General features: G+C 44.0%; 1 protein-coding gene across 8 annotated transcripts in view; it reads left to right on the top strand.

Annotated features, from left to right (window-relative positions):
- Nucleotides 1-1,879: 1,879 nt before the first annotated feature.
- Nucleotides 1,880-12,770, top strand: part of EML6 (EMAP like 6) — a 90,969-nt gene continuing 80,078 nt past the window's right edge. For 6 of the 8 annotated variants that reach the window (XM_042021056.1, XM_042021057.1, XM_042021052.1 and 3 more), the window contains exon 1: nucleotides 2,831-3,925. In XM_042021056.1, coding sequence (XP_041876990.1) covers nucleotides 3,729-3,925 — 197 coding nt within the window. In that variant the 5' untranslated portion in view covers nucleotides 2,831-3,728. Of the gene's footprint in view, nucleotides 1,993-2,369; nucleotides 2,456-2,830; nucleotides 3,926-12,770 lie in introns of those variants that run through there. The other 2 variants (XM_042021050.1, XM_042021051.1) reach the window with 2 other exon arrangements.

The raw sequence follows: 12,770 nt of genomic DNA, 5'->3' as shown, positions 1-12,770 counted from the left end.
TCCTATTGCTGTTTCTGGCTGGATCCAAGTGTTTCATTAATGCAAATCAGTATTTCTGCCCACAAGGAATAAGAACTTAGAGCCAATTCCCCTGTTAAGATTTTGTAGTTAAATGGTAAAAACACTGAGAGGCATCAGTCAGGATTGGAAAAATGTAGTGCCAGGCAACAAATAAACAGAAGTAGATCACACCTCCTGCTTCTGATCCCTCCCCTGAGTTCTTAGGGATTTTATATAATTTTAAAAAGCATTTGCAGCTCAAATAAGAGGTACCAATTTTGAAATACCAATTAATGTCATCTCTGTGCATCTGCTGTACATTCATCCATAAAAATAAGAGTTATAAAGCCTGTTTTGTGGAGCAGAGATCTAGGACATAACACAGATGTTTCTGGGAGGGAAAACCTCAGTGTTCATTGTTAATCACAGCTCTTGGATGTGTACAGAGTGGGCAGGATGTATCACAGAGGATTGGAGTTCGAGATGTGGTGCTTTCTGGCATCTTCTATACAAGGCTTGCTTTAAAGAAGCAAACCAAACAAAAAAACCCAACCAACCAACCAAAAACCAACCCCAAAGCCCTCAAAAAACCCAACAGCAGCAGCAAATGGTCCCTTCAGCAGAGAGGTGACTGTCATTCAGGTACTACTCGTCCAGGATGCTACATTAGTTGGTTTTTACATTTCATATAAAAAAAACCACAAGTAGTAAAGTCACAGGATATGGGCTCCTTGCCACAACGAAGAGGAAAAATGCTGCCGCTATTGCCAATTTTTATGTCTCTTTTAATTAAGTTCTTCAGTCTATTTTAAAGTGTTCATTTTTACAGTTATGTGAAATAGGAAGTGCATCCAGACTACTCTTTTTTTAACAGAAATGCCCCTTTTTTTACTTAGGTTCACACTTTGTCTTGGTTTGTGTTGCTCCTTCCATTCTTTTTGTGATGCTGAGGACTTCAGAACCCATAATTAACACCCAAAAAAACCCCCATGAGAGCATCCAGGATATTTACGTTGTGCTGACAGTGAACAGCAGGCTGCAGCATTGAGGAACATTTTCAGCAACACGACAGCTCCTAACAGGAAAGTAATAATGCCTTTTTTTTAATTGGAAAAAAAATACACAAAACCTCATGCTTAAATTGAATTAATTCAATCACTATCGAAAATGTACCAAATTCTTGAGAGTACAGATTATAGAAAAATGAATGAAACTGAACTTGTATTGCTCCACATGTTTATTTTAAGGTTTTTCTTTGAGGTTTTTATGGGGTGTTCGTTCATGACTAGTGTACTTAAGTGCTAAAGTAATGATAATGATTTATATTTTTTTTTTTTTTAACTGAGGATATAAGTTTTCCCAAATGATTAAATACGAAGTTCAGCTTGACCACTGTTGTTCATAGAGAAGTGTCAGCCATGCCAGCAGAGGCTTGAAACTAGTTTTTTGTTTGTCCTAGTTGGGTAGGTGAAGAGCCTATCTGTCACATCGATTAATTTTTTAATGTAAATTAGATAATGTAACAAAAAAAAAATCATAAAAAGAAAGCTATGATCACATGGAAGTTATTCCTTTGAATAATACCAGGGTGGGAAAGGATCAAAGAATTCGTGAGGGGCAGTGGAAGGGCCGGTATCGATCTCTCCACTCCCACGAGCAGGACAGGACCTGAGGGAACGGCTGGAGCTGAGTCAGGGCGTTGGGATGGAGATCAGGGAAAGGCTCTTCCCCCAGAGGGTGCTGGAGCACTGAACAGGATCCCCAGGGAGTGGTCACGGCCCCAAGGCTGCCAGAGCTCCGGCACAGAGAGCCTGTTCCAGCACAGACAGCGCTCCCAGGGATGCCCAGGGTGGGATTGTCGGGGTGTCTGTGCAGGGCCAGGAGCTGTACGGGATGATCCGTGTGGATCCCTTCCAACTCAACGTATTCCACGATTCTATGATAAAACAAGGTGGCTGTGGTGAGCGGCTGTTGGGGAAGGAATTAAAAAAGGTGAGTGCGAATTTGGCTGTATTTTGTGAGACTTTTGGAGACTACTGCACACGGGGAAAGCAGAAAGATGGGGGTTTTTTGCCTAAATCTGCGTGTGCCTTGCGCGGCAGGGCTGGCCTGGCCCGGCCTGGGCTGGGCTGTGCCGGCGGCCGCTGAGGGCTCCGCGGGCCCCCTCAGGAGGAAGGGCGCGAAGCGCCGCGCGCCCCCAGCAGGGCGGGAAAGGCGCGCGCCGCCGCCCGCGCGCGCCCCGTGAGGCGGGAAGGAAGCTCCGCCTCAGGGCCGGCGCCGTGAGGGCTCCGCCCGTCGCCCCGCCCGCCCGGGGCCGGCGCTCCCGTCGGAGGCGGCTCCCGAGGCTCCGGGGCTCGCATTCCCCGAGGGCGGGTGTCTGTGTGCCGTGTCCTGGAGTGCTGCTGGTGCTGCGACCCCGTGTGCGAGCGGTGGCGGCACGCCGCTCTTCAGCTCGGTCGGTGTGAGGCGTGTTGTGTGGGAAAAGGTACAGGGGTTGTCAGCCTTGGAATTCCCTCTTGCCGTCCGTCTGGCGCTGTGCTCTGTGAATGGGTGTTTGGTTCTGCTCCTCTGATTCCAGCATCCTCTTCCCTGCGGTTGTGGCCGAGTGTCTGGAGGGCTGGGTTTGGGTTCCTGTGCAGTGATACTATAAAGTCTTATCACCAACAACATGCAGAAACCACGCTCGACTGACAATGGTAGTATGAATTCTGCTTTAGGAAAAGCAGAAGGCAAGAGAGGAAATGTATTCCCTATAATATCATTCCAAAGGATGACAGTGAAAAAAAAAAAAAAAAAAAAAAGGCCACAGCCCCCACTACCTCATGGTGACTTGGAGTATTTTGTGACTGAAAACGGGAAAATAAGATTGTCTTAATTACATAGTTGCTATAGATTCCAAAAGGAGAAAGTTTTTGGTTGCTGGGCCGTGAGGAAAGGTGGGGTAATATTCCCATATTTATGCTGGATGTTATATATGAGATGATATTGAAGGAGAGGGTTTGTATGAGAACTCGGAGCACTGGATCCTGCTGAAAAGCCTCAGAAGCCCCCAGAGCGGCCACAGCACCCATCCAAGCAGAGCTCCCCCCATCCAAGCAGAGCTTCCCCCATCCAAGGAGGGCTCCCCTCATCGAACGAGAGCTCCCCCATCCAAGGAGAGCTCCCCTATCCAGGCAGTCCCTTTGCATTTTAAACACACGGTGCGCTCTGCGGTTCAAGAGCACGGGTTTTGTGTTTTCTTCTCTTCCAGCTCTAGCCCCGAGGGTAGATATGTTAAAAAGAAGAGCGCCCAGGAAGCTTTGTGCAGGAAACCAAGAAGGTGCAACCCGGGAGACGCAGCGGGGAGTCTTTGGCAGGTGGTGCTGGTGACGCACAGAAGTAACTTTGCCTTCGGAAAGGAAAAAAGCCCGGTCTGCTGCTTATGTAGGTGTGTTTTTGTGCCCCCGAGAAGTTGCCCGGGTCGCGCAGCGGCGGCGGAGCGGCGGCGGCTCGTCCTGGGCAGCGGCGGCAGCAGATGATGGTGGCGGCGCGGCGGTAGCGCGGCGGCGGCGGCGGCATCCCGGATCCGCGGATGCGCTGCCCATCCCCATCCCCATCCCCGCGCGGAAGGGACACCTGAGGCTTCGGCAGGCGGGCGGGGATCGCCACCGCTCGGAAGGGGAGAGCGTGCCGGGGGAAGGCGGGCCGGCGCCCGGCTGTGTGTGCCGGTGGGCAGGGGGCTGGTTATCATGGCGGATCGGACGGCTCCGCGCTGCCAGCTCCGGCTGGAGTGGGTGTACGGCTACCGGGGCCACCAGTGCCGCAACAACCTGTACTACACGGCAGGGAAAGAGGTGGTGTACTTCGTGGCTGGAGTCGGCGTGGTTTACAACACCAGGGAGCACAGCCAGAAATTCTTCCTCGGGCACAACGATGATATTATCAGGTAAGGGGGCTGACTTCTCTGGTGGTGGGGTGGGGTGGGGTTTAAAGGGAAGGGAGGAGAATGTAGTGCTGGCAAAATACCCCCTCCTCGCCTCTTACAGCTCGGCTTGTACCTGCCGTTTTAGAGCAGCTCAGATTTGTTAGCAGCAGTCGCTGTGAAAGCTGAATGTCTAGATTCTGTTGATTATCATTATTTTGTAGCAAAGCTTCAAAATGTTGCAATAATAGGGGAGGGAAGGTAAGTTTTTATATTGCACTGCACCAAAAGCAAAGCACTTCATTTCAGCACTGGGAAGATCTCAGTGCAACAGTGCTGCAAAATCGTGGCTCCGGCACCTTGATGTTTCCAGAGCTGGGACCCCAGCTCATCAATTCTGACCTCGTACAGAAGGCAGGTGTAGCTCTCCTTGCCCTCAGCAAATCCCAGCACGAGAGTGCCATAAATCTGACACGTAGCTCAAACTAATCTTGTTTTAATATCCAGAAAATCTAAATCAAAATCAAGTTCAGCTGTTTGCACTACAGACAAAATATCCCAAGTGTGCTGGTGCAAGATGGCTACAGAAGAACAGGTCTTGCTCCTCATCTGTCCAGTTTATTGTCTCTTTCTCTCAAATTCTGCCTGAGAAGTGGATTTAATTGGCATTTTTGTCCTACAGAAATGCTGATTTTTTACTGCACCTCACAAAATAAAGACACAGTTACAGTGTTCAAGGTAGCCCTTTAAAAAATCTCTCCAGAATAAGGAAATTTACATCAGTAAAATAGAAAATTAATGTAGCTACTACTTGAGGAGATAAATCTGAGCCTAGAATATCCTCATGAAGGATGTTGCCTGGTGATGCCACTCCTCTGAGCACAGCTATCTGCTGCCCTCCCTGTTCACCCAATTCAGCATGAATGAAGCGATTTCTGGATGATGTGAAACCAGAACAGTCCCAGGTGACTCATGGTGTGGGAGTGCTATGGAAGCATCTGCTGATGCCAGAGTTTTGACACTCCGTAACCAAACCACACAATTGTCACATAATCCTTGTTTGCAGAAAGCCATTCACTTTTCCCAGGAAGAGCTTTTGGCTGCTGTGTATCCTCATAGCATCCTTCTCCTCCTCTCTAGGGTGTGTTAAAGCAGCAGCATTTCATCAAGTACAGTGCATGTGCATCAAAGTTTATTTTGGTTCCAAAGGTATTATCAGCTCCAAAAGGCTGCTGAAATAGACACTGGGCTGCTCAGAGAAGAATCAGTATTTTAGAGGCATCTGCAGGATCATGACATTAAAATGTTTTCCTTTGTATGTTGTACGGACATACATTTTGATACTCTTTGCAATAGGAAGTGTAATCCATGTAGAGAGTTGTGTATTTCCGTGCTTATGTTTGAGTTGTTATTATTATACCTGACAGCACCTCCCTCCCCATACCAAATGTATTGTACAGCTTCAGTACCCTTTACTTTGAGATCTGTCACATTAGGAGTGTGCTTTTGGCAGTGTCGTGTTTTAGAAGGTACAGCTGGGATGGAAAGAATGAATGTCTCATATTTGTACTTTGACACTGCTTCTGCCTATTGTGCTCTTTAAAGGGAACTAGAACCATGTGTTCAAACTAGCTGTGTCTTGGGGGACTTGCTGAATGTCCAACGCATGCTTTGGAAAAATGGGTTTTGTTTCTGATCTGCAGCACCATCAGAATTCTGGTGGAAAACTGTAGTTTCCACTAAGGATGAAACATTTGGGTCCAGAAGGCATCAGCAGAACCCAAGCAGCTCTTAGTGGCCAAGAACTGTTGCTGTCACCGTGTGGGGTTTAAGGAAGGACAGACTATCCAGAAGGCTGCTGGAATATTCTGTTGTTTGCACCGGGGCATGGGTGGTTGCCTCCTTTGCCACTGGTGCACTGAAATGCATCCCATCACTGAAAATACTTTTAAATAGATGATGCCTTGTGTGGTCATCGCTGATATGACTAATAAATGCAGGAATTTAAACTCTCACATTTTAAGCCTCACAGCCCTTATCCATTTGAGATGAATGGGATGAATGTACTTATCTAATTTTTCTGGGTTTTTTGGGATTTACTTACTTGAGACCAGCTTCTAAACAGCAGGGTATGCATTTGCAGTCCAACAGGTTGTAATCTCTAAAGAGGTTTGAAACACTGTTTAGAAAAGAAAAATTGAATTTTGGAAAATACTGTGAATCATTGAGACTGGGAGACCTTCAAGAGGGAAGATCTTCTGCTTCCAAGGACTGCTGTTATCTCCTTCTGTGGCTTTTTTTGTGGTTTTGTGAATGCTGTTTTGTTTAAAAAAAAGATGATAAACCCATGATTCTCAGGGATAATACCATGTATTACCTGGAAGTGTTTATTGAAGTCCTTAAAGGGGATATTTGTCCTTGGTGAAAAGGGCAGGTGTATATGTTCTCCAAGATTAATAGTTCTGTCTCTTGTTTTGCATCAAAATAATGCAGCTGGACATAATTTAGTTTGGGCTAAAGCAGACCAGTGTGTATTGGATTAAATTGTGTTGTATTGGAGAAATGCCATTTTTTCCAAGATTCACATTTGAAAGGTGAGTTCTGCATGTATAAGAACTGAATGTTCTGCACTCAGCTAATAAGGTCGATGTTCTGAGAAGGAACAAGGGAGCTCGGAATTGTCCTGTTTTCTGTGCAAAGCCACCACCAGGTGCTGTGCTTCCAGCTCTTCCTCCTTTAACTTCAGGAGGAGAGGAGGTCCTGAACCGTCAAGTGAGCCCTGTTTTGCAGAAGGGTTTGTGGGTAACCTCCACAGCAGTAGCTTTGACAGTAATGGAAACCTTTCAAAAGAACGGGTTTTTTTACTTTTATATTGTGCGTTACTTGTAGAACACTGATCAATTAGATCAATCCTCATTTTTCTCTCAATTGAGTGTTGAATGCAGGCAGTTCTTTCCTATAACTTATCAGCATTTGTATGTAAAAGCCACAACAAACAGCAAAAATAAAAATATAACCAGTTGAGATACTTCTCATTATCACTTAAAATACAATTGATTTTATCTGTATCTGCAGAAGTCATTTGTTAACAGAGATTCCTAACCCCGAGAAATTCTTCCTCCGGTGTAGTGACGAAGTTATGTCTCTCTCTTTTTGAGTTCTGAGAGTTTTTGCAGTATTGAACCATTGTCCTGAATATGTCAAAACTTTCTGACACAGCACCTCCGGCAGCATACTGAAGACTTCACCTGCAGTTTTTACACACCCTGGTTTCTTGTGGAATCTGATACTTTGTACGTTACGCATTCACAAAAGCAGCTTTGCATCCCGACTGCCTCCATGCCAGTCTCTCATGAGGCAGCAAGCCTGCTCCCTCTCCCAGGTCTCTGTACTACCTGCAAAGCCATCCTGTTATCCATGGATTCCAGAGCTGTTGTTTATGTAAGGCTGCTCACAGGGTACCAGCAGTGTCGGATTTATCAGAATATTGCTCTAAGTGTGCTGGGGGGTGCCGCTGTGCTGACAGATTGAGATTAAAACCGTGGCTGTGCCAGTGGGGATGGGATTTACTGGGCTGCGGGAGCCACTGGAGGCCTGGCTTGTTCTCCACGAGGGTTGTTTCAGGAGACAGGATATGTGTCAGAACATGTTTTCTTGTCTTGCTGCAGTTAGTTAGGAAAAAAAGGAGTAGCATGTTTAAAGCAGTGTTGTGTATTGCTGGCCACAGCGAGTAGAATTTTGGAATTAGTGAATTGATGACAGAGGTATGCAAATCAAAGCCTCAGAGAGAGAAGATCTAAATTGTACTTTAATATTTTTATTTAAAATTACTTGTTATCCTATTTCTGTTTATGGGGTGATGCTTATTTGAAGGGATCTAAAATACTTTAAATTTCTGTTCAGTTGCCACCCTCTGGATGGCAACAGCAGCTGTTTGATGTAGACTGGTGTTCGGGTCACTGTGGTTGTTGTTTATCATCAGTGCACGGTAGCAGCACTGTCTGCAGCTTGGGGTAACCCTGGACTTCAGACACCCAAGGTGAACACACAGGACCGCTGAGATTCAGTGCCCTAAAAGGCAGAAAAGGAGCCATGGCACCATCTGAGATTTTCAACAGCACAAGTTCCAGCCCTGTTTCTTATGTGGATGCTATACCAGTTCCTGCACCAAGCCATCCAAACTTGACAGACATGGCACGGCTCGAGTGAGGCAGGGTTTTGGGAACTGTTTTGAGGCAGCAAGTTGTTAAATGAGTTTCATGTGAAAGAAATTAATTCCCCATAAGAAAATCCTTTAATCAGCTTGTTGCTTCCTTTGCTTTCAGTTTTGGAAAACCTGGGGAAAATGCTGTTTATTCTGTGAAGTTCCAGTGGCCTCTTTTGCCTCTGCTTAAGTGCTGTGCTGCATTTAGATTTGAAGTCTTTACTGGGGCATGAGCTGCCATACATTGGCTTCTTAAATATCTGTATTAATGCATCAGCTGTGTTGGAATATACAGCTACAGTTTCTTATTGAAAGTGATTTAGAAATACTTGAATCAGTTAAAAGTGGAGAGAAACTCAGCAAGCATTTGTCACAATATGTCAATGAGAATGGTCATCATTTAACCAAACCCTTTAACCAGAGCAGTCTAACCCTAATTTTTAAGCATATTTTTTAACATTTTCTATGTGTTAAGACTCTGCAATCTTACTTGTTTTATTTCAACTTGATTTCAGATGGCCAGGAGTCATGATGGTCACACAGTTGTGTGTAATCATTCTTTACTAGGAAGAAAACCTACATAGAAAATGTTTTCTTATGAGTTAACTTAATTTCAAATTTAAAACAAAAAATTCTACAGCTCCAAGTATTTGAATGCTTTTCTGTGAAAGTGGGAGGGGGTTTGTGGTCTGTAAAAGGGTCTTCGGCTGACTTGCCAACTGCTCAGGTTTGTGGGAACCTTGGTAAAGAGCAAAAATGCCTCCTTTTCTTCCCACCTAAAGACTGTTCTCAGGAACAGCACCTTGTTTTTCATGAGGTGTGTTTCTGCCTCAGGAACTTTTAGTTGTCTGCATTGGCTGTCCAAGAGACATGTTGAATTTAAATTCTCCTTTGGAGCTGGTATTTATATAAAGGCCTGGGAACAGACCTCCAAAGCTTTAGGGAGGCCTGATCTTAAGGCCAAGTGTATGTTTATGTCAAGCTCCTTTAAGCATTCCAGCAGCACGATGAACCTTGGTACACTGCATCTGATTGCTGGAACTTCTGTGGGTGCTGGCGGTGAAGTCTGTTCTTTCTTCTGTGACAGATGGATGGAAATACACTAAAATGATGGTAATTAGAACAGAACATAAAATAAAGGCTACTCTCAGAGTGATACAGCAACCCCGTTATTTTGGCTGCCTAACACTCCTTGTTACAAAAGATTTTACCGGATTTTTTATAGGGAATTTTGAGTGCCTCCATTATTTTAGCAGACTTGAATGTTAAAGGCATAACCCTGCATGAAAATTGCTGCCTGGCACTGCAGTTTATATGTAGTCATACTAATATTGATGCTTCCACATGGACATTGGGCATCCCTTCATGCCAAACATCTGCTTCCTCGTCCTCATATGTCTTCCATATGCAGAGACAAATATTGCAAGTGTCATTTACTGTGGTAGTAACCTACTACTTGCAAATATTAACTGCAAAATAACAGTTTTGGGCAAGATGAGCCATACTTTTGAAGAAGAATTTTCTGATTCTTTTTTAAAGAGATGTTGTTTATTTTAGAAATTAACTGTACTAAAAAAGACAATAAAGTGCGCCCTCAGTTTTTCACAGCTCTACCTGCAGTTAAGGCTGGATTCCTTTTTCTTTCACCCTGACTAGGCAGACCATGATTCCTTCTCTGTATCCTAAGAGCTCTTTAACTGGAGGTTAGTCACAGTCAGTTGCTGTCTGACCAGAAAAAGTGTTAAATGTAAATTTCCTAAACTTTTTCTTTCATCTCTCTAGTGTTTGAGCACTATTTGCAAGGTACTTAAAGGACCTTTTGGCTTCTCCCACTGCTGGAATCTATGATTAGGTAAAAGTTGAGCTTTGTGGCTTCTCTCTGGCAACAGATCAGAGATGACACTACTGGGAGCTGCTCTCTGGCCCTGGTCACACCGGTGCTGAACATGTATGAGAGTGACTGCACCTAAATGAGATTTTAGCAGTAGGTCTACAGCAGGTTCCTGATCCCTCTAGGATTCTGAGAGATTTTAATCTGTTTAGAAATTATTAAAAAAAAAAAAGAAAAAGAAATGCTGTTCAGTGAAACTGCTCTGTCTCTTAGTGGCTGTAAAACAAGTTTATAATATGCAATTATGTTCCTGATTCAAGGTCTTGTGCAGATACAGTGATCTTTGCACGTGTGCTGGCCTTCTACTTCCACAGAGGGTTAGTTTGTTTTTTTTAAAATATGTGGCATCTGGAGGTGGCCACAAGTATCTAAAAGGATATTATATTGAGTCTGTATGAAAGCTGTCTTTAGTTGAAAGAGCTATTTTAAAGCTTTTGCTTGTCAGACTGAAGAAGTTTGTGTGGTTCTGTCTGGGATTAAGTTAGTAGAACCATCTCAAGCTGCTTTAGGATGGGCAGCTCTGTGCTGTATTCCTTATAATGCAGTCCCTCCTTCCCAAGAGGGGAATAATGTGAATGCCTTTCCCTGGGAGTTCTCTTTGTGCTTTGGTTGGGTGTGTGGCAGTGGCCTTGCAGTGAACTGTCCCTCTGCTGTCACCTCCCCTGCTTGGGCTGGCTGTGTAAACGTGAGGCTTGGTACAGCTGAGGGTCTCACCCAGAGTTACTGATTCCAGACATGCCCCAGGTTCTGCCCGGAGTGGCCCTTTTATGTCTTAATACTGGAACTAAATTTTAAAGAATTGCACCTATGCTATGGGGTTGCAGAAAAGAGCATTTTACAAAAGATCCTTAGAGCAAGGAGCCCACTCAAATCCCAGACAGGAATATTGCTTTACCTTCTTAGCTGCGCACTGGGTTGACGTGGGTCTGGCAGGTTTCATTACTTGGGTCAATAAGTAATAATTCATTAGGCATTTGCAAAAGATGCACAAAAGAGAAATCTATCACCTTTCATAGGCACTCCCATTGCTGCACTAGGATGTCTTCACAGTAGATTTTACCAGAACTTATTCCAAGGAACCTGCTGGATGCACCTGCAAGAACCAGATGTGACATTTATTGTGGTAGAAAAGTTGCTTGTCCAAAAGCTTGGATACTTTCAGAAGATGGAGATTATTGGACATGGGCTCGTGCAAGAAAATCTCCTCCTCTTTGAAACTTGGTGATATTTTTGATTGTTTAATGTTGTTAAATAATGGTGTTAAAGAAATGCTATTTTCCTTTTCTTTTCTTCTGTGTGTGGCATTTTCCTCCTCTTTTTATTTCCCACACTGCATCCTTTAATCAGTTGGTTTCTATATTACAGGTCATACCATTCAGAATGCAGTCAAAATTTTGGGGGCTTTCTTTTGGATATGTCACTCTTTGCAGTACAGAATTTGTGATATAATTGTATCACATCTCCAAATAAATATTTCAAATTAATTTCAAATGAAAATTTGACATTTCGTATTGTGACAGAAAATTTTGACAAAGAATACATTAAGAGAGCTAATTCCCATTATTTCTCTTCCATTAAGTGGAGCAAGAACACCTTTTGAAAGGAATCTGCACATCCATTTTAGGCTCATCTCTATTCCATCTTATCTCCTCTCTGGCAAGAACCGTTCAGATTATTAAAAATTCTTCTTTTATCCTTTTAAATTATCCTTATGTTCTTTTAAAAATCACTTTTCATAAATTCAGGACCTCCCTGGAAGAACACATAGTGATTTTATATTTTAGAAAATAGATATAAAGTAATTTCTCCCTTACAGAACATAGCCAAGAACTTAGAGTTTTGAGGGCTCTGCATTTTCTGTTCTTTTTATTTTCATATTTAGTTTATTCTGGGCTTCTATCAGATTTTCAGATTTGATTTTTTTTTTCTCTCCTTGTAAGGAGACTGATTTCATGGAGAGAGAAATAAAATACAGCACGAAAAATACCATTTTAGTTTTGTTTGCAATATGAGCAAGGTGCAGATGCCTAATGAGACCTCACACTGGCTCTTGGCTGCTCCCTTCCCAGAGAGAGCTTGTCCACTGTAATTCTTACCTCAGGTATACTGAAGAATTCGGTGTGCTATATCTTTTTATCTTACCTGGCATGGATGAAAAGAATGAAGGAAAAAGGATATTTTGCTCAGGAAAACTGTAAGAGAATGGAAGAGCAAGTAGATATCTGAACTGTTATCAAGGACATGTGAAGCCTTCTTTAATAGCCTGTAATTTTTGAAGCTCTGAAAGAAATGAGGATCTTCAATCAGTGATGCAGAGACCTGTTTGTCTGTCCCTGCACACAACCAAGTGTGTTGCTATTTCCCGCTCCTGGCTGTCTGCCATGGTATGGTTAAATCTGGAAGTCTGCCCAACCCTGCTGAATGCACTTGATTAGCAGATTTTATTGGAACAGCACCACCCGCATCTTACCCTGGGCTTGTGCTCCAAGATTCTGCTCAGCTTCAGCCTCCTGTGCCATAGGAGCCATCAGCAGAGCCCACGCCCTGTGTGGCAGGGCAGAGTGCACTGCTCTGTGTGCTGAGGCAGAGGGAAGCACAGGGGATGGGACGAGTAGGGAGATGTGGTTTATTCTCCACATGAACCTGGCAGCTGTGGCTGAAGCCTGCTTTCTCTCCTACTGGGAAGGGGAAGGCAACCCCCCCTGTAACATCCCTGATAGCATAAGCTAGAGAAAAACCCGAAGTATTAGCAAATGACAAGCAGTAAACCAGAT

This window comes from Corvus kubaryi, unplaced genomic scaffold (assembly GCF_017639235.1).
Source record: "Corvus kubaryi isolate FWS band 111438036 unplaced genomic scaffold, C.kubaryi_AGA036_p1.0 37103, whole genome shotgun sequence".
Taxonomy (NCBI): Eukaryota; Metazoa; Chordata; class Aves; order Passeriformes; family Corvidae; genus Corvus; species Corvus kubaryi.
This window is presented reverse-complemented; position numbering and strand designations above follow the sequence as displayed.